This window comes from Cricetulus griseus, chromosome 8 (genome assembly GCF_003668045.3).
Source record: "Cricetulus griseus strain 17A/GY chromosome 8, alternate assembly CriGri-PICRH-1.0, whole genome shotgun sequence".
NCBI classification, from domain to species: Eukaryota; Metazoa; Chordata; class Mammalia; order Rodentia; family Cricetidae; genus Cricetulus; species Cricetulus griseus.
The window spans coordinates 80,804,211-80,826,603 of NC_048601.1; the positions used below are offsets into that span (position 1 = coordinate 80,804,211).

Sequence of the window (22,393 nt, forward strand, 5' to 3'; positions counted from 1 at the left end):
CTTAATGAAATCCATATCATAAATCTAGTAAATCTTACTGGAAATCTAAGAGTAATGAACCATTAAATGAATCCTAGTTTTAAAAAAAAAAAAAAAAAAAAAAAGGAAGGATGGGGCTGGAGAGACAGCACAGCAGTTAAGAGCACTTACTGCTCTCCCAGAAGACACAGTCTCAGGTCAAGATGGCTTAGCAGGTAAGGATGCTTGACATTCAAAGTTATTTTATTTCCATCATGCACATGGTAGAAGGAGAGAACCAAATCCCACAGCTGTCCTCAGACATGTGCCATAGCACAAGCAGTCCCATATACATGAGCACATACTCATATTTAAAAAGTAAATATAATTTTAAAAAGTATAAAGTTGAGTACAAGCAGAAAATTTATCATATTTTGAACATTTGATAATAAGGAAACATGAAAATATAAGCAAATTTACATTACTGGAGACACAAGGCCTGGCACATACTATAAAGAGCAATATCACTGATCTACACCCAAAATCTCATTGTTTCATTTGTTTTAATTGCTTAGTTCTTTAAATAAATAAGTCATTGTTTCATTTTTCTACCAGGTTAATAATAAACAACTAGGTTCAACATAGAACAAATGCCAATCTTGAGGTTTTTCTTGCAGTACATTTTCTGTTTAACATACAGAGCTATTAAAGATATCTGTAAGTAATCACAAAATGATACAAAAATGTTGTCTTAAGAGAAAAGTCAAAATTATATCCAAGGCTCAGTGGTCATTCAGAATAAGAGGAGGAAGGAGTATAAGAATCAGAAATTGTGGCTGACTACAAAGGTATAGTTCCTTCTGGACACAATGGTGCAGCTCATCCTAAGAATACACAGAGGATGTGGCAGCATGCACAAAATCTGTGCAAAAACTCCCTAGACAATATTTTATGGTGGAGAGGGGAGTTGGACACAAAATCTCAATCATAGTGATGGAGCTATTCATAACTGTTTGATGCAGGGAAATGGAGAATTGGTTTTCCCTGGTAAGTTGACCACCCTCCAGTGAAAGAACATTAGTCCAAAAATATTTGAGAAGAAATTTGTCTTGTTGTAGCAACAGAAAAGGAAAAAAAACCTCCAAGGACACAAAAATTGGATGGATATAGAAGTGAGACTGATTCTTAGAAGCATTGGAGGAGGGGTGAATATGATCAAAAATGTTACTCCCAAAGAATGAATAACAGTTTAATTTTTTTAGTTAGAAAAAATGCATATAATATTAGATCCTTAAGACACAGTCACATTGGCACTTTTTGCTGACAATTATTTCTAAGAGCAGTACATCCTTTATCATTTTTGTTCTATTCTCAGAAATCAGAGTTTTCTTCTTTTGGCCTATTAAAACAATTATTTCCAGTGGCCAGACATTATGTAAGAAAGGGCAAGAATTACATAACTAAAAAACTTAGTAACAAATTATTTGATTAGTAATTAACATTAAAACAAAATGAAACACTGAAACATAATGAAAAATCTATGTGGTATTTTTTCATGGCACTTAAAGTCATACAGACAAATTATATCAGCGTTCAGAATAGAATTTATTTCATTCTCTGAATTTCCCCCTTTTGGATCCCAGACCAGACTGGTTTTCAGTTTCAAATAGAAATGTGTAATTTGTCAAGGCATACATGATGCAAAGCTATGCAAGTCTAATGCCAAAGACATTCAGGATATAATAAAATGATTACCCTCATGAGGATATTACATGCTTAAATAATACTTAACATAAGTAGAAAGTCAACAAAAGAACTTATATTTACAAAATGTAATCCCTCTTAAAATAAACTTTTTGAGAGGATTACTAATCCATCTCTATTTTTATTCAGTGAAGCCTCACTGAGACTTTTCCATGAACTATAGTTTCTAATGGATGAAAGAACTCAGTCACAATCATGAAGAAACAGCTGTTACATGGTGACGTCTTGCACAGTATCCTCAAAAAATTTTAATGATAATAAGATCACCCTTCCTGAGTACACAGGGGGTGAGGGGTGGACATAGGAGAAAAAAGAGGGGAAAGGGGAAGGGGGAAGAGACCATGAGGGATCAGGAAAGTCGAGTTGTGGAGAACAGAGAAGGAGAGCAAGGAAAGAGATACCTTAATAAAGGGAGCAGTTATAGGTTTAACAATAATTGTGGCACTAGGAAATCCCCAGGTATCCACAAGGGTGACCCCAACTAAGAATCTAAGCAATGGTGGAAAGGCTACCTTAAATGCCCTTCCCCTAAAAGGAGATTGATGACTACCTTAAATGCCATCCTAGAGCCTTCATCCAGTAGCTGACAGAAGCAGAAGCAGAACTGGAATTAAGCACTTAGCTGAACTGGAATTCAGTTGTAGAGAGAGAGGAGTAATGAGCAAAGGGGTCATGACCATGCTTGGGAAATCCACAAAAACAGCTTACCTGAGCAAGTGGGAGCTCAGAGACTCCAGTCTGACAGCTGGAGAACCAGGCCTTCTGAACATGGGTGTCAGTTGGGGGACGTGGGTAGTCTAGAGGATCTCTGGCAGTGGAACCAGTATTTATCCCTAGTGCATGAATGGGCTTCGGGAGCCCATTCCCTATGGAGGAATGCTCTCTCAGCCTAGATATATAGGGGAAGGCCTAGGTCCTGCCCCAAAAGATGTAACAGACTTTGATAATCCCCCATGGGAGGTCTCACCCTCCCTGAAGAGTGGATATGGGTGGGGTGGAAGTTTGTTTGGGGAATGGAGGGTAGGAGGGAGAGGAAACTGGGATTGGCATATAAAATAAGATTGTTGTTAATTTAAATAAAACATTTTATAAAATTAAACAAAGCCTAGTTATCCCATCAATCAAAAGACATAACATTTGAGGGCTGTAGATGAGGTGAGATTTCTGAGCTGTGTAATAACCACCCACTTACTCTTTCTACCAATGTATTTGAAATCCCCCTGATAAATGGCTTTTTCATTCCGTTACCATAAAAACTTGATGAAACTGAATCCATGTGAGAACATGGAATTTGAAGTAACCTAAATATGTATTCCTGGGCCATGATCACTCATTTCTGGTTCCAGAAGGAAATATCTCATATTCCCTGTGAAGTGAGAAACAGTTTTTATGTGGACAGTAGTATCCAAATCTGGTTATTCTGCCTGGCTGTTAGCTTTCTAACAGGATTTACCAGTTACCTAAATAGCACATTACTGCCTGCTTCAATTTCCTGTGCATGTTCAAGCTGTTATCATTACCTTAAGAAGTAAATAGAACATTTTCAGTGACATTTCTTATACCTTCTTATAAATATTTGGCAATAGGTCCTTAGTATTACATCCATCAACACCTATTGGGAATGTCTGTCATTTGAACTAAGACAAAGTAATTCATCTTAAGCAGCATCATTGTAGTTAAATCTTAATCAGTCATGATGGGCTCACAGTGAGAAATTCTAAGAGGCTGTTTGGATGACTTTGAAAATAAGCATATTAAAATTTAACTGTTCAGAGGCACAATGCACTTCTTTCTGAAGTAGAATCATCAGCAGGAATCAGGGAGACTTCTGTCACCTCTCTTAATCTAGAGAAATTGTAATTTCATCTCTGCAGATGGGCAATCTTTGAAACTTGACAAAATGGCTTCCACCACACACTTTAACTAATTATCTTCAATTCCCAGTCAACTACCATAAGATGGATCAGCTTTCAAAATCATGGGTAAAGCTAACATGAGTGATTAAATTAAACTGAAGGACTTCAAATAACCTAGTGAAACTCCAACAGGAAGCAATGCAATTGTTTTTAATTTTAATTGCCCATATTTTGTTCTATGTCCAGAGCAAATAAAGGGTCAAATGGATACATCACTACGGAGCTAGCATTTGTTTGATGATCAAATCTTCTCCTTCAATTATTAGAGACCACAATTTAAGACCTCTGTCTCTTAAATATATGCATAAATATAATGCATATTATAATATGTATATTATGTACACATTATTAGATTTTTTCCATAAGCCATAAAATACTTTTGAGAAAATATATTTTAATTTAAAGCATACCCCTGACATGTTTCTTACACAGAGTTGTACTTATCATAAAAGTAAAATTGGAAGAAATGAGAAAATTAGAAACAAAATTTAATGAGAACTCTTTTTAGTGAGGACCAAATACTATGTTTTGAAAGTGGTATTAATTTTAAAAGGTAATGTTTCTGGATGAAATGAATTGTGTTTACCATGGCTCAGTAATATTACCCTATGGATACAGGAGTTTAATGTTTCCTTCTCCACACTGTATGTCCCTGAGGGCATAGAAGAAGGGGTTGGTGAACTGTTGCAGTGCTGCTTAGTGTGAACTGTGACTTAGGAGGTAATCAGTGTGCTCAGTGAGTCATTGCATTTTAGTACTCCCAAGGAAAAGCAGTTGCTGCACCTGTAAGAGTCTCTGAGGTCTTCCTTAGGAGCCATGCACCCATTCTGTCATCCTGGAAGAGAAGTCAAGTACCATCACCTGCTGAGCCATCTTGACAGCTATCTCTTATCCAATATTAAGTATCTGATTCTTGCTCTTTTCTGAAGCTTCATAGATTAAGAGATTCTTTGATAACATCATTGATTTTAAGTTTTATTTTAAATCCATGTATTGATTAATAGTATATTGTTACTAAAGCTATAAGTCATGAAAATTATCCTTCCTTTAAAATTAAAATAAATTACTAATTCTGTTTGTTTTTTTTATTTTTCAAACAATCTTATTTCACATACTAATCCCATTTCCTTCTCCCTATTGTGCTAGCTCTCCACTCACCTTCTCCCCACCCCATTCTAACCCCATTGACTCCTCAGAGAGGTTGAGGCCTCCCATGGGGAATCAACAAAGTTTGTCTCATCATCATAGCGAATGGACTCCAAAAAGCCAGTTCTTGCACTACGGATAAATACTGGTTCCACAGCCCCACAAACTACCCAAGCCATCCTACTGTCACCCGCATTCAGAGTGACTAGTTGCCCCAGCTGTGAGTTCAGAGTCAGTGAGCTCCCACTTGCTTGGCTAAGCTGTTTCTGTGATTTTCCCCCAACCAGATCTTGACCCCTTTGCTCTATTATCACTCCTTCCTCTCTTGGACTGGACTTGGGTGTATAGTCTGTATGTATGTGTATGCACACATGCATTCATGAAGTACCTGTGGAGAACAGAAGAGGGAGGCAGATCTCCTGGGTTAATGATGGTTGTGAGCTGCCATGTGGATGATGGAACTGATCCTGAGTCTTCTGGGAGAGCAGTAAGTGCTCTTAACCACTGAACTACCTATCCAGTCCTTGTGCTTCCTTTTATTAACTAGAATTTTTTAATAGTTCAGCACTATAGAATTGCCAGTAAGATTAATCTGATTTGTGGTATGAACTTGATTATGTTTTGATAAACTGTAAAGTACCTTTGTTTTTCTCCCTTAGAACAGAAATGAGAGGTCATTATGCTTATGAATCAATATTTTATTTATTTATTTTTCATTAAATATACTTTGATCATGGTTCCCCCTGCTGAAATTCTCCCAGATTCTCTCCACTCCCCTACCCACCAAAATCCATGTTTTCTGCCTCTCTCTCTCTCTCTCTCTCTCTCTCTCTCTCTCTCTCTCTCTCTCTCTCTCTCTCTCACTGGAAATCAAAGTGAACAACAAGAAAAAGACAAAAATTCCAAAACAAAACAAACTGAAACAAAAAAGGCCCCCAAAATACATCAATTCTTTTTGTTGTCCAATTACTCCTTTAATGGTTAACAATTACAAATAACTTCTAGTTCAGGGGAGCTGAGATTTTGTAGTGAAGTTTTTGCCTTGTGTGAGTCTGTGCAGACGTATGCATGCTGCCTCACTGTAATCTAAGTCTGTATGTGCATCTGCCCTATTGTGCCTGGAATCTTGGTCTCTTACATCATGAAAAACACCTAAAGAATTTATCTGTATTTCTTCCTCTTCAGTTATTTTTCTGATGTGAGCCACCAAGAGAAAAAGGAAATTCCTCTGGATGGAAAGCAGAAGACAAAGAAAAAGAGTCTCTAAATGACAAGTAAAGAGAGAACTGAAATGTCAGATACTGAAAATCCCCAAGTACAAGAATAGTGAGTTAAGGAGCAAATGTCACTCACTAGGGAGGAAGTCCATTTGTAGAGTAAAAAGCCGCAAGTGACAGGAGGATGAAGATTTATTTTCTTATTTTGTAAGAGAAAAACATCTCCACCTTTGCCAACAATTTGATATATAAATGTCACAAAAAATAGTAACAAAATTCTACAAAGATAGCATTCCTAATATGATGTCATTTCGCTACTGTTGTGAGTTCTCCTGCATGATAAGGCATTTGAGGAAACCGGTAACTGTTAAGGAAGACCTAAGAACTCTAGTGTGACCAGAACAACTCTACACCATCTATGACCATATCCTGGCTGACATCAATTCTGTGAATTCCTAGTAGACGTTTTAAATATTACATTTCAAATTATGCCTAAAAGACTTTTCTGATCCCTCTGAGGGCCTGTTGCAGAAACCCAGTTTAACAGAAACATTCCTTACCCAGATGAACAGTATTTTCTTCCACTCCAGAGGAGTAAGCACAAATAATATATTTCCTTAAACATGTGCAAAACCTGCTTTCCCAAGAATATATGGGAACATATGAGCAATACACATACATACATATATAATTATATTGATAGAGAGAACTTACATATATTTTCATAAATATACATGTATATATTCACAATACGAATGCCCTTAGTCATCATCACTGCGCCACCATAACCATGTTCTCCACTTCCCTCTCCTCCTCCCTTTACACTGTCTTACCTCTCTCCCACCTTGTACTGCCTCCAGTCGTTTCAAGCTCAAACCCTGAAAGACAAAGTATATATAATGCATAATTATAAACAAGGAGTTAACTAATAATCATAAAAACACTGGTACGTACAAATACTCAGGACTTAGTGCTGACAAAGGACTTCCCCTCTGTAGTGATATGACTGTTTTCCACAGTAAAACAAGATAATTCAGGTCTTTCACATACTAATGCTTAAAAGAAAGAAGAGTTCATCTGTATTTTAGCAAGCTAATTGCAAAAATGTGCTTGTGACTCAAGATAGAGAAGTAGGGTTATTGATTGTTCATATATATGCTATCTAGCTGTCTATCATCAATCTCTCCACCATCCATCCATCCACCCCCATCATTATCATTTGTAATTTAGTCAATGCAACTTAGTAAAGGAATATAGTAGAAGACTTATTTAATATAAAAGCCAAACACAATATTTAATATTTGCAGCTATCCTGGTAATGGTTGCTTATCGTGGAGAAATTAAGTGAAAATCACACCAAAATGCCACAGCACTATTTTTTTCATATTTTTCTCATCCACCATGACTCTTTTCTTTCTCATTTTCCTCTTTATTTAACAAGATGTATTTAATAAATGGTGTTATGATTCATGTACTGTATTAGAGATTGGAAATATAAAAGGAAGTATATGTAAGAGAGTCTCCAAAGATTATATGATTGGACGAAATATATGTGATGACCTTATTCCAGGTTGGAGAAGGAAGAGATAAAAAGGACTCCTCCCTCTTAAAAATGGCTGACACACTCTTAAAATTCAGACTGCCTTTGTTGTCTCCATTTATATATGTATATGTGCAAATAAACATACACATATATAATAAAGTATAATGTTATACCTTTGCACATTCTCATTTATGCTCTGAAGATTTGCAGTGATGTTTTAACAAATCATTTCTTCATATATGAAACTCCTTTCTTAAATTACTCTGGTACAGCTATAAAGAAAATCTTATTTAAGCAACTTCTCTACTTCACATACTCTGTTAACTCGGCAAAAGATTCTAGAACCCACCGACAGATCATGTGTCACCAAATTTCAGCCTGCCTTCTGAAGAGAGATGTCTCCTCATTCATAGAACACATTTAGAAAAGTTTGAATTCCAAGGAAATTCCAAAGAAATAATGTAAAGCCAAACAGCACTTCTCAAATGTTGGGTCTATGGATAAAAATACCCTGAAATCAATTCATTTGCACACATTTTAGCATGCAGAAGCCGAATGAGGAGGCATGTTTGAATTCAGGATGATGTGTTTTTAATCTCTAGTTCCCAAATTCTGTGTCTGTCCTCCAATGCATCTCACAGTCTCTGTCAACATAATCTCTGCAGTTTAAGTTAATAAGCATCATCACCAACACATCTGCTCATTCTGAAGGTGAAATGCAAAGGCCAGTGCTGCCTTCTGTCTTCATCTTCCAACTCATCCTCTCCTCTCCAATCTTATCATCTTTATTGCATGTATGTTTATATACTTGTGCTTTCCCTTGCATTTAGAGAAGGGAAATTATATAGGAAGCATTCATTAACAGACACGGAGACCAAGTCACATTAATTATACAAGTTTAAATTATTTTGGCACACATTTAATTTGACAGATTCCTTTCAGAGCTACCTTTTGAGACAGACTTTAAGGTTCACTTTTTTTTTCTTCAAACAATCTTTCAGTTCTTCATCCTTCTGACTACCTTTTTCAGGGATTTAAGTTAACTGGTATCTGTCCCATCTATCACTGATACCTTATTTTGTCAGTTTCTTTTTCCTTGGTTCCTCATTTTGCATATTTTCTACAGTTATATTTACAAGTCCATTGGACTTTTCCTCTACATTATCTAAACTGTGACAGTTTGTTAAGTTTCATTTTACATTTTTATATGTAATTGGTATTATCATGTGCTAGTTCCCTTCCTCAAACCATTCACTTATTTTTATACAAAATAATGACTTGATTGTTTTGTCCTTTGTCATTTCCAGTTCTGTTTCTTTTGACTGAATTTGCTTACTGGTTATAAATCTTAATTATTCATTTTCTGTCTTTTCTAGTAATTTCTTTTGTCTGACATATACTGTGAATTTTATTTTATGACTGCTAGATTTTGTTATATTCACTTCAGAGAACTAGAATTACCCCTCACAGACTTTTAAGTTTCTGCTGATTTAGACAAATTCCTCTGTGGCTTGGATGAAAGTAAATGGAAGACTACATTTGTTTTCACTGGTAATTCCTGCATTCCTAAGACAAAGCTCTGTACTCTCCATTTGTATCAAATGGAGTGTCTAGGAGCTCATGGACACTACACTGCCCTAACTGAGAGGAACTCTGTGCTGTCAAAGGCGCTGGTAATACCAGCTTTCATGGTATTCTAGTAACCAGCTTCTTTCCAGTTGCGCTTCTCCAGGCCATGGGGAAGGAAGGTAAGATCATATATGTGGAGATTCCCAATCGAAGATTGTGGTGCCAACATCAGTCATTGACATCACCTTCAATTAGTTGAGCAGTGACATTTAAGGGAAGTGGTGTTTTCATGTCAAGAATATCCAATCTCCTTACTTGCTGTCTACCTACCACACAAGAGAAAACATTTGGCATTTTTATGAGGTTTATTATTTCCACTGAAGCACAATGAATTCACTCAGAAGAAAATTAATATATTTTCACTCTAGTCTCTGACACAGTTGGGCTTTCAGAAAAACAAATAAAACCATCAGCAGTCAAATTATTCGTGTGTATATATTCAAATTTGTGTGTGTTATCTAGCTCTTAAAACTAATACAAACAGAATATTAATTGATTTGAAATCTACTTCAATATTCGTCATGAGTAAAGATATAATATCTATCTAGCGTGTCTAAAGTAAATTATATTTTAACATACTCTTGGGAATGTGACTTGGGAAAACATATTTCCCACACTATATATATTTTCTCAGTAGAGAGTACCAACTCTTTGCATTGATCAAAATTAATCACCCAAGACCAAACCAAAATGTTATAAATTGTAGGTAGAGCAAAGAAATATCCTGAAGCAAATGTTCTGCAGTGTGCTAAATTAAGATGGTTTAGCAAGGCATAAAGTAGAAAAAGCTATTAACTGAAAAAATAGAACTCCTTACATAAATCTCTCCTCTACTCAGATATGTGTGCATGTGCCCCTACAACTGTGTGAGTATGGGGTCAACTGGCTGAGTGGTTGGGACTCGGTTGGAGTGTACTGTCTGTTATATCAGAAAACTGGACCTGTGAAACTCCATCCCCTTTGTTACGGTCAGAACATTCTTACAAATTGCTATCCTGCCGTGTAGATTTCATCAGCTCTGCCATACCCCAAATGATGGAAGCATACACTCCAGAATCTGTGATTTGTTTGGTTTATTTTTCTGATACAGAAATACACAGAGTGGAATACACATTTTACTCCTACTAATGAAGATACTACCCTGTGATAATTTTTTAGATGTAAAAAGTTATGATTTAACTGGATGAAGTAGAAATTCACTATTTAAAAGCTTATAATGACTGTTTGACTTTTTAACATTTGTCTCAGCCACAAGAGAGACATGGACACTGTAAATAGCTTGGGGTTCAATAGCACCATCTGACAGAGAAATAAGCTTGCAGCCAGGAACTTGGTTTAGGTTAAGTGGCAGTTTCAAAATTTGAATCCAAGCCATTGGGGTTCAGATCCATAATTATCTTTGTCTAACAAAATTTTTGCTAATATATCTACCATCTATCTTGTCTGAAAAACTTGGTCACTTATGGAGCATTCCTGAACCACGTATTCCAAATTTCACAGCCCTGAAATTTATAACTTTAGTCAAAGTTGAGATAATCTACACGAACCATACCAGGCCACAGCTATCGAAGGTGTTCATTGAGCTTTATTTGTAGTTGGACATGCCACTGCTCTTGGCAATGTACAAATGAAAGAGTGACTCTACTACAGTTTGTAAAGTAACTATTTTTTGTGTGTGTTTTCTGCACTGACCCAGTATTCCTGATGGATTAATTCTATTCTTTTAATGAACTTGTACAAATGGAACAAAATGAGCTTTTACTAAATCTAATCTCTCTTTGAACTATTTTTTTTAAATACAGAATAGAAGTCGCACTGTTTTGTACAATCATATTGTTATCTCACTTCTCAGCTGTCATGTATGGCCCAGAAGAATAAAAAGTGTCCAGCGCCTGCATTATCAAACCTTAGCAAAACACTTCTTCAATAGAGATTTAGTATTTGGGGAGAAGGGCACACTCTTGAAGGATGATGGCAATATTTAATATTAATATTAATATTTGTCTTGCTTTGACTATCATGAAAGTTGCAATGGGATTTTCAGTATACATCTCTGGGAGTCCAAAAATGTCACATTTGTTTCAGTTTAGGTTGGGTCCATGATATTCCCTATAGAGCTCCCTATAGCTATTTCTGTGCACCATGGCTCATCAGTGAAGCTGATGAACTACCTTAGTAGTTTAGTACCTTAAATGTCCATCTCAGTGGTTCTCTGAATTCAAGCCATTGAAAGTTTGGATGTCAGTATTTTGCTCTGTTGGCTCACTAGTAGGCTTTGTATTTATTTTATTAACAATAAATATACTTATAATAAATACACTTACTTTTCTGAGAAAAATTATGCATACATGAAAATTTACAACTTAATCCTTGTTTAAGAGTCATTTTCTAAGTGTCAGTATTGAGGTATGTGACTGCTCATGTGTTTGTTGAATTAACTTAGAAATTCAGAACATTTCTCATGGCTACTTACTATAACAAAAAAAAAAAAAACTCAAGAAATCACCCTTCCATCTAATCTCTAATCTTTCTTTAAAGATAAAAAGCTTAGTTTAATCATGGGATATCCTGATTATCTTGCAGTCAATCTATAGGCTCTTTTCCTTATGTAAAGTTGATAGTAAAAGTCTCAGAGAAATTCTAAAAGCATGGGCTTAAATATTTAAACAGCTCACCAGAATTTGACTCAAAAGTTATCTAAAGACAAAATTCCCCCAAGTGTCAACATTTATAAAACTGCTTTTCTTTCTGTTCTACTTTTGATGTTAGTCATGCTAGGCACCTTTGTGATCCTATGCCTAACTTCAGTAGTCCAGACTAAATGCTTCAAATTGTTCATCTGATTCAAAATTGGAGACATCATTATTCTCAGACACTTCATGGCTTCACTATTAAGTTACGTCATTTTGAAAATAGAAAGTGCACACTGTCTTTGAAAACTCTGCACTCTTCTAAAAGAACACATTTGTAAATGACAAGGCTGATTTTGTGCATTGACTTTTAATGCCAGTGCGTCTTCTTAAACTGAGGTAGCAATCCTGACATAAGAATGTGCGGGTCATGAAGACTGTAGCATCTTCAAAAGGTGTCAGAATGTGGAATGACCAAACATTAAATAAAAATCAAGCATGTAATGAATGCAAGATTTTCCCTGAAGCAATTAGTCACACAATTGCTCGGTCACCACAGCCCTGGTTCTGAACATGCAACACTTTTGTTCTGCGAATGATGTCACACCACACAATGTCAGTGCATGCTTCCTGAATCACTTTGGTTCAGATTGGGGGATATCTTATAATAAATATTGCAGTGTTTGTAATGGTAGTACAAAGTATTCTGCACTTATAGAAACAAAATAGATTAATTGTGGAAATATGTTTAAAATTGCCCGTCATCATGCCTTTGCATGTGTGTATCAAATTAGACTGTTTTTGAATTATAGTGTGTCAACATGTTTGATTGTTTAAATTGCTATTAGTGACACTGATTTAAATTTCTTTATAAATTTTTATTAAATTAATTTTGGTTTAATATTGAAAAAATCTACACCAATTTTTGAATGACCATAAACACAGGTCTATCATTTTGTGCTTCATAGCCATGTGAGGTGGTATTTGCAATACTGACAATGATAACATCAAAATATTGAAAACTGACAAACTCTGAAACATGTGTAAGATGTTCTATATCCTCTCCAGTATCAAATATTCGGCAAATAGGAGACAAGGAGAACCCCAAGAGAAGAACACATGGCCCCCCGAAGAAGGGGAGGGGGACGGGAACTCCTGAGCAAATTCAGAGCATGGGGGTGGGGGAGGGAGATGGGAAGGAGAGAGGGGGAGAAGGGGAAGGGGGAGGAGAACAGGAGGACTATGGCAGGGAAGGAACAGAGGAGGGCAAAAAGGAGATGCCTTGATAAAGGGAGACAGTACAGGTTTGGAGAGAGGTCTGGCACAGGAGAAATGTTAGGGGATCCACAGGGATGACCCCAACTAAGAATCTAGGCAGTGGTCGAGAGGTTGCCTTTAATGCCCTTCCCCTACAATGAGATTGATGACTACCTTGTGTACCATTCCTAGAGCCTTCACCCACAGCTAAACACTGAGCCATACTCCTGGAATCCAGTTATGTAGAAGGAGAAGGAAAGAGTAAAGGAGCCAAGATGGTGCTGGAGAAACCTGCAGAAATAGTTGACCTGACCTAGTGAGAGCATGGAGACCCTAGTCATAAAGCTGGGGAACCAGCATTGGACCAAACCAAGCCCTCTGAATGTGGGTGCCAGCTAGGAGGCCTGGGCAGTCTATGGGACCTCTAACAGTGGAGCCAATTTTTATCCCTAGAGCACAAATGGACTTTGTGAGCCCATTCCCTATGGAGAACCGCATTGCAGCCCAGATATGGGAAGGAGGGCCTGGGCCCTGCCCCCAGATGATGTGCCAGAGTTTGAAGATCCCGCGTGGAAGACCTCACTGTCCCTGGGGAGGGGGGAGGGGTGAGTTGGGGGGGTCGGTGGGGAGCATGGGAGGATGAGAGGCTGAAGGAATGGGGGGATGGGAGAATAAGAGTGCTTCTAAACTAAATTAAAAAATGTTAAAAAAAAATTCAGCCAAAATTATTTCTTTGAGAAAATTAAACAATCCATCTCATTAGTGTGCAAATTTGCATTCATCTTTCATAAAGTATAAAACAATATGTATATCAAACACTTGTTTTTAAAAAGTAGATTTCTTTTTAAATTATTATGAATAAACATTTGTTTTTTACATGTGTTTTATATACCTATAGATCAAAGGTTACACAAAAATTTTCATGTGAAAAAGGAGCACAATTGGAAAATATTTAAGATGCCTTGAACTAGATAAATAGTACTGTGAAATGCACATTGTATTGTATTGTAAGTGGCACCATGACGTCTAATCTTTTCGAAGGTTGAGAAAGTGAGGCAAAGAGGTTAGGTAACTTGAACAAGAAGATATGTCAAAGGAAAGAGATTTGAATATAAAACCAGGAGTGTCTGGTTGCAACATCCCTTGTGACTCCTATAGACATTTGTTCCAAAAAGAGCCTGTGTTCTTGAGATGAGCTTCTAGCTTAGATAAATATGTTTTTAAAAGTGAAGAGAATAACCCATTTATTTTATTAAAGTTCACAGAGTCGACCTAGACAGTATAATTTTTATATTTTGAAGAAGTAAATGCAAGATAATAAATTATTGGGTCTTAATACATTCAGGATTCTGAAAGAAATGTGGAGAAAAAATAAGGTAAATGAATTTGTATTTCAGAGTCCCTGATTCCTTGGAAAGAAATGTGAAATTCAATTGACATATTTCCTGAGGCAGACAAAGATTAAAAGAAAATTAATGTTACTGTACAGGCACAAATAACATTTCATAGAGTTTGTGATTATGGTTGCTCTAGGCTAACTAAAGTATTAAACTAGTACAATGTGTCCATGTCCCCAGAATCTAGGCAGTTTTCATCGTGGTACTGCATAACTTAAATTTCTTCTGCCTCAGGGACTTGGATCCTCTACTTTATGAGATTTCATGTGGTAAATTTTGTCCTGAACTGGACTACTCCTAGAGTTTCTGGTGTTCTCAGGGAGGTGGTCATTTCTAGGAATGTGTCTTTCTGTATCAGATATGAGACTAATCAACATTTCATATTTATGGACGTTCAGTATATTGTTGTTCCTAACAGTTTCTACCTGATTATCTTACACAAGGTTGAAGAAAACTGCAGAAAATCAGCAATCCTAATATATATAACATATATACATGCAATACTAATAAATATATGTATCTATGAAGACATTGCTCTACTGCACAGCAATGGTGGGAAAACTGACAGGAGTTTACACATGTAACTATCATAATGTAATGAATAGCATACAATATTGTAAAACCTGATTATTTTCTTATTTTTAAAACTATTCCCTTGCAATCCATTTTGTATTAATTCTGTACTGTCAACCTTGGTTTTCTTAGTTTTCCTTACTGCAACATTCTTGATGAAGCCTTTTTGATTGCTATCAAATATTTAAATCTACTGACCTTTTCACCTTCATGAAGACAAAATATTTGAATGTTCTCTAGAAATTTATTAATATTGTGCACCATCTGTAAATGCCACATAAACAAAAAACCTGGACTTTATTAATTTTGAAGTAATCTCAAATGCCCAAATAGTATTTGGTAGGTGCTAAATGTGCTAAGAATGTAATTCAATGTTTAGTGAATAAAGTATTTATTTTAAAATATTTGTTTTGATTTTGTTCATGGGTACACCTGTGTGAGAGAGAATATACGTGCCCCTGTATGCACATGGAAGTAAGAAGGAGACATAAGACAGCCTGGAGCCGGTGTTACAGGTCATTTTGAACGGCTTGGTTTAGATGTTGGGAATTAAACCCAGGTCCTACAAAAAGAGACATCTCTCTAGCCCCTGAATATTTATATTATAAATCATTTATGCATTTAAAGAGTTCAACTAGCTTATATTATATGCAGTTAGAAAGTCTTATGAGTAATCCCAAGCATCACAAATATAAAAATAAATGCATGAGATTTTATTGATAACTTAGAAGATTTAGTAATTTTGTAAATTATATTAGACAACTACAAAAACAAATTGGTGCTGTTAAGCTTTCCTGATAGATGTCTAAAGATAATTGTGGACAGAACTTTATGAATAAGAAGTTGATGATCTCAGACCATCCCTTAGAGAACAATTCTTGATTGAAGAGTGTTTCCTTCCTGTCAAAATGACAGTGGTTATTTCAAGATCCAATATGCAAAACACAAATAAATAATTTCTACAAAAATAAAGAATAAGGATGATAGAAATTTATCACAACATTTAGTGTACTTTAAATTCAAATCACGATTTAAATAAATCATCAGATCAGTGCAGAAAGAATGAATCTGTATTATAAATTGAGTATAGGTACTTAAGAAATCATGAAGTCAAATAAGATTCTATCCAATAAAAGTTCAATGATATTTAATATGTTTCATACACTGACATTGACAACAATTGCTAAATAGAATCTCTTGAAAATCCAAAGAGTCCTAGAAAGTGGTGGTCCTAAACTTGACTTCCATTTGACTGCTGAGGCATTCACATGAATGCCCATCCATTTCTTTGCATCTCTACTCTTCTTCAATGTATTAATCTGTATTATGATGTTCTTTTCTTTTCTCGGATTAACTAGTGTTTGAAGAAGGCTCAACATCTGCAGTTCCTCAGAGTTCCCAGAACTTGATGAATCCATGGAAATCATAATGACAAGGCTTTGCAACTGCCTCATTGTCCAGAGTCATTTTATTCTACTCCACTCTGTAGGCAATTTATATTCTGTAGCAAGCAACAGAATCCCAAATCTGTTTGCCCTTTCCTGGAAATGATTATAAAAGAAAGTACCATGTACACAAACAGTGATTATCTTTTATTGAATATTCATCAATGTTTTCAAAAATCACTGAACATTCCTGTAACTTAAAGGTGTCTACTCATTTTCTCTCTTATGAGACTTATTTACTTTTGTTTTATGGATATTGGTGTTTTGCCTGCCTGTATGTTTATGCATCACAAGTGCTCACAGAAGTCAGAAGAGGTGACCTCTGTGTTGGATTCCTTGAAATTGGAGATACAAATGGATGTGAGCCATTATGAGGGTGCTGGAATTGAACTGAAATCTTCTGAAAGTGAAACCAGTGTTCTTAACCTCTGAGCCACCTCCCCAGCCCCAGGTGTCATCTTTTGATACATTTCTCAGCAGTAATGTGGCCTAAATGCCATTATTTATAAGATGCTCTCTTTGACGCTGAGATGCAGCTGTAAATAAAACAGCCATCCTAGCCTCAGGAAGCAAATAATTTAACAATTATAATTAGTTTATTTTGTGGTTTTATATTTACATGTGATTGTATGCACATGACAAATGATATTTTACAGAAAAATAGTGCATTAGGCACAGGTTTCTATAACCTGACATAATAATTTATTCAAACAACTTTTTTCTTCCAATATCATTGGAGTGAAGAGAGGTGGAGCAGGACCAGCTAAGGAAAATCCATGTGGTGGCAGTCGTAGGTCATTTCTTTGGTTTCTATGGCTGAAATTGTCACATGACTATCTAAAAATATTTATTTTCTTTTGTGTGATATTTTTATCACATTCTGACAATAAAGTTTGCTTTGAATCAGAGGGCGGAGCTAGCTAATAGCTAGCTAATAGCTGACCCAAATTAAACATAGATGTTTTGAAGGACAGAGGAAATAGGAAATAGTAGGGTGGGTCTTAGAGAGGGCCTTCTCCTTTTTGGATGGAGGAGCAACAAAGATCACTGGTCACTTCTCTGACACTTCTCTTATCATTCAGGTTCTTACTCTTACAACTGACCCCGAGTTTTTATTGATAAAGAATAATTAGATAACTGCATCAACTTTCTTCAAAATTCTATGTATGTGTGTCTCTGTGAGGGTATTGGCATGTGAGTGCAGCACCTGGAGTCCAGAAGACAGTGTTAGATCCCTCAGAACTGGAGTTACAAGTGGATGTGAGCTCCCCAACATAGGCACAAGGAATCAAACTTAGGTTGTCCTCTTGGGACTACTAAGAACTCTTATCTGCTGAGCCATATCTCCAACACATGGAAGAATTTTAGGCAATTGGAAAATACTAAATATTCAATCATATAAATAATGTGACAAAATATGAAGTAATAGTATGACCACATGACTTTTAAACTTTAGTTTTAAGTAGCAGTGAGATGTGTGGCAGATTTCCTGCTGTATATCTTCCTTTCAGATTTTTACAGCAACTTAATCAATATGATCTGCATATGGCTCACATAAAATGCCATGTGCCTTATTATTTGTCCATTTACTTTTTAACTACATGAAATATGTTCTAGAAATAATATTTTAGGACTACTACCCCCAGCCCTGTACCTTCTCTGGGGCAATACAACAGAGCCAACCCTATTGGTGGAGGTGTGGCTGAGCCAGCCCGAAAATAGTAAGTGCAGGGGAAGTAGCCCCACCCCTCATCTTCGATATGGCAGCATGGGCTGGTCCTTCCCCACCTCCATCAATGCTGAGGCAGGTGGAATAGCTGAACCTATCGTCATAAGAGCAAGAGATATGTTCCTGACCTCTGCCAGTTTCAACACTCTGGAAAGCAGGCACTGTAGCTCATCAGGGCAGCACAATAGAGCCAACACAGTTGGTAAAAGTGTGGGTGAACCAGCCCTGAAGTGGTCAACAAGGGATAGCTGTCCCCATCACTTATGTGTCTTGAGGCAGCATGGGCGGGGGGGAGTTGCCTTCTCCTCACCCATCCATCAAAACCTGGGGTAGGTGGGTGAATTGGCTCTGTGGTCATAAGAGTGGGAAAGCTGGCCCTGACCCCCACCAGCTGCAAAACCCAGGAAAGTGGCACAGCCATATCAGATAGGAACAGCAAAAGTCATAAGGCCAGCACAGCTTCTTGACAAAGATCCAACAAAGTTGGCAGTCACATGTGCCACCTTTGGTTTTCATCTCCAACTGTTGCATACTTGGGGAACTTTTAATATCTGTACAATTTGGGGATATTAGATTGATGGGAAATTTTGTTTGAGTCATTTATGCCTTCTCCCAGGAGTACTTCTTGCAAGCTTCCCCAGGAAAGTACTGAACATATTACTCCTCCCACTTTTAGGGAGATATTCTTATCTACTTGAAGGTCTTCCTTATGCTTTAGAGGTTGTGACAAACTTTAAAATGCCAGAGGTCTTTTTATGAGTCTGTGAGATATTCTTGAAACATCTGTCCCTGTACTTACTCAGCAACAAGATAATCAAAACAAAGTAAACGTTTAAAGGTCAAAAGATTCAATGGAATAAAGGAGTTGGCCACAGTTCAGATTGCAAGCTTCTTCCCACTATACACTCAGGCATTTACGTGGCATATACAGCAAAGAAGTCAGATTAGCTGAAGCTACCTCAGCCCTACACAGAGACTTATATTGATGAGCAAGGTACAGAGTGGAAAGAGGTTAAAAGGATGAAACGTGAGGATTTTCCCTTCTTAGAAAAGCTAGCACATGCAGAGCCACTGTGGCATTCTATGATCAAGGAACAATACAGTACCAGGATTAGACATACAGATAAATTCTATAAAGATATAAAATGTAAACATTGTACTATGCTAGAATTTGAATAACAACTGCAGCAGATAAGGCCTGAGGTTCTTTTTCCATAGGCACTCTGATCATTAAGAGTTAATAATACACTGCTTGAAACATGGCAGTCTGCCCAGACTAGCATGGAGATTTTGTTATGGTGTAGTGTTCTTGCAGCCACAAAAGCTACTAGCCTGAGAATAGGCTGCCATGTGCCTCTAGATTCTTATAAATTGGGTTATGGGGTTAATGAGTAAAAATGATAACTCCGTTTATCAATGATGTCAAAACTTGAAGGGAAATGATTAAAAAAGGTAACTGGTCTGTCACAGTTTATCAATGATGTATCTTTTAGTAGATGTACAAGAGAAAGTGAAACACATGTCCCAAACCAAAACTATTATGATCTATGTTTTGGAACACCTTGAAACTATCCCTGCTTAGTGACTTCTGTGTAAATAAAGCACTCTGACTGCTAGTCAGTCAGGCTGCAAGATTCTCCTGATCATCATGCCCAGCTCATCCTTCCCTCACCTACTCCTCTCGGGACCTGCAAGAAAGCAGGCCCTGTGCCTTGCCAGGGCAACACAATAGAGCCAAACCTATGAACAGAGGTGTGGGTGAGCCAGCCTTGAAATTGTGTGCATGAAAGAACTATCTCTATTACTCATATGTATTGTGGCATTATGGGTGGGGGAGAGTTGCCCTCCTCCTCTAGCCAGACCCAGCATTCTCAGCAATGCTTGAGGCAGGTGGGAGAGCTGGCTCTGAGGTCATAAGAAAGAGACAGCTTTCCCTGCCCCGCATCAACTGCAACACTTGGGAGAGCAGGCCCTGTACCTCACCTGAGTAACACAAAAGAGCCAACCTTGTTGACAGAGGTGTGGATGAACCAGCCCTGAAATTGTATGTTTGGGAGAGCTGTCCCCACTACTCACCTGTCCTGTGTTGGGAAAGATGCCCCATCATGCCACTTGCACCTTGCTGCCTACAACAGAGAGCTGCCCCTCCCCTCCCTTAGCAGCTGCATCACTCAGGAAACAGAAAACTTCCCTGCCCCTTGGCTAGACAGCACAGGAGAGCTGCCTGCTGGTCGGAGGTGAGAGTGACCCAGTTCCAATGTCAAGAGCTCATCTGTCATTTGACTGCATAGACAGAACAGAGATGCCCTCCCACCTCACCTCCCATCCATCAATGCCTGAGACAGGTGAAAGAGTTGGCCCTTGGGTCATAAGAGCGAGAAGGATGTCCCTGCCCCTCAGCAGCTGCCGCACTCAGGCCTATCTATGACCACTGTACTTCTCCAGGGCAACACAATATAGCTGGCCCTAATGTTCTAAGTGTTGGAGAGCTGACCCTGAGAGTGAGAAAGCAGGAGAACTAGCCCCACTACTAGCTCATTGCTTCTGGATGTGAATTAGCCAGGGTAATGCTGGAGAGTTCACCCTGGTGGGGAGGACAGAGGAGAGTTAGCACGCCGGCTAACTCTGCAGCTTTCCAACCAGGGTTTTGACTTGGCTTGCCCAAACATCCACCCCATCAATGAGCTGCTGGAGCACATGAAGGGATCTGACCCTCAGACCCAAAGATATGGGTTCTCCCCAACGCAGAGCAACAACAGGATATCCAAGAGGAGTTCCAGTGAAGATCCAACATCAATATTGTAGCAAAATCCAGAGGCCTTGAACCAGTCAAAGACTCTTTGTAATGAAGAGTTGCAAATAAAGATACGTGGATAAAGGGGTTTATTGAGTGACTCACTTCATCCCACTGAAGCTTCCAAGTGAAATTTTAATCCCCCCCTTTTCTTAAATTTTGCTTTATTTGTGGGGGAGTATAGAGATAGAGTGTGGATGTAAAGGGATGGGGAAATGAATAGGATCAAGGTACATGACATAAAGGACACATAGAATAAATAAAAAGAAAGAGAAAAGAAGATTACATGCTTAGTCATCACCACCTCACCCACCACACATTATGCCTGTGCGAAACCGCAGTTAGCATGTGCAGCCTTCCCTTTAAAAGGTCCAGCCTTCCATCTTTCTCTCTCTTTGGCTCCTCTTGGGTTGCATGACAACCCAGCTCCATTCCCACCCCCCCTTCTGGTAAATAAACTCCACGTCGGTTGTTCATCCATAGCTTCCTTTCTTTGTATCAACACCTGCAGCTTAAAAGAATAGCATTTGGCGCCTAGGACATGGAAAGGCTCTCTTCCTGTCCTTTCTCCTGCGGCCCGCTGGCAGGCATGCAGGACCGCAAGGGGATCCTTACATGAGGATCAACAACCCACAATCCATCTCACTGGTTTTCTGGGACTCTGCATCCAACAACGGACCCTATTCTGTAAGACTACCCCCTTTCAGTCAGCGTAAACATCTCCCTGAACCCTAAGGATTGACCATTGAGCATCTGGCATCCTTCTGGTGTTCTTGGAGGTGGGAGAGCACCTGGCCACAGTCTTCATGGTCACGGTCAACCCCCTTTGCCTACAATTGCTCCTGGCTTATTTCCTACAGGTGGCCCTATCAGTCCCCTTGGTGGCTAGCCACTGTGGGACTGTCGGGTTCTTCTGTTTTCTTTTCGTTCTTCGGGACAGCTGAGTCCCTATTCAGACCCAGGATCTATCTGGCTAAGCCCCTTTGGCAGCTTCTATGGGCCGACGGGCATCCAGAGAGGAGCTTTTGCCAGTTTTTAACTTTTTCACCCATGGGAAATAGAGCAACAAAGGAGATAAGCCCATCCACTCCACTGGGATGTCTTGCAGAGAACTTAAAACCCTTACACCTCGTCATTTGTTAAGGCATCTAGACTCACATATCTCGGTACTAAAAAATGGCCTAGGTATTCCTTAGAGAACCAGTCTCACTGGCTCCCAAATGGAACTCTAGACCCCCAGGTTTTGTGGGATTTATCTAACTTCTGTCAGCAAACCGGAAGATGGAATGAGTTACCCTCTGTACAGGCTTTTTCTATCTATCTGCTAAACACTCTCTTAGTCCCTCCTCATCCCCAATTCTCCTGGGTATGGAATCTAAGTCCGAAGAAAATCTT

The 22,393-nt window shown here is 38.0% G+C and overlaps 1 protein-coding gene across 2 annotated transcripts in view; it reads right to left on the reverse strand.

Moving 5' to 3' along the window:
- Positions 1–22,393, reverse strand: part of Ccser1 (coiled-coil serine rich protein 1) — a 978,554-nt gene that overhangs the window by 354,813 nt on the left and 601,348 nt on the right. For both annotated transcript variants that reach the window (XM_035448756.1, XM_035448755.1), the window contains exon 9: positions 6,835–6,879. In XM_035448756.1, coding sequence (XP_035304647.1) covers positions 6,835–6,879 — 45 coding nt within the window. The remainder of the gene's footprint in view (positions 1–6,834; positions 6,880–22,393) is intronic.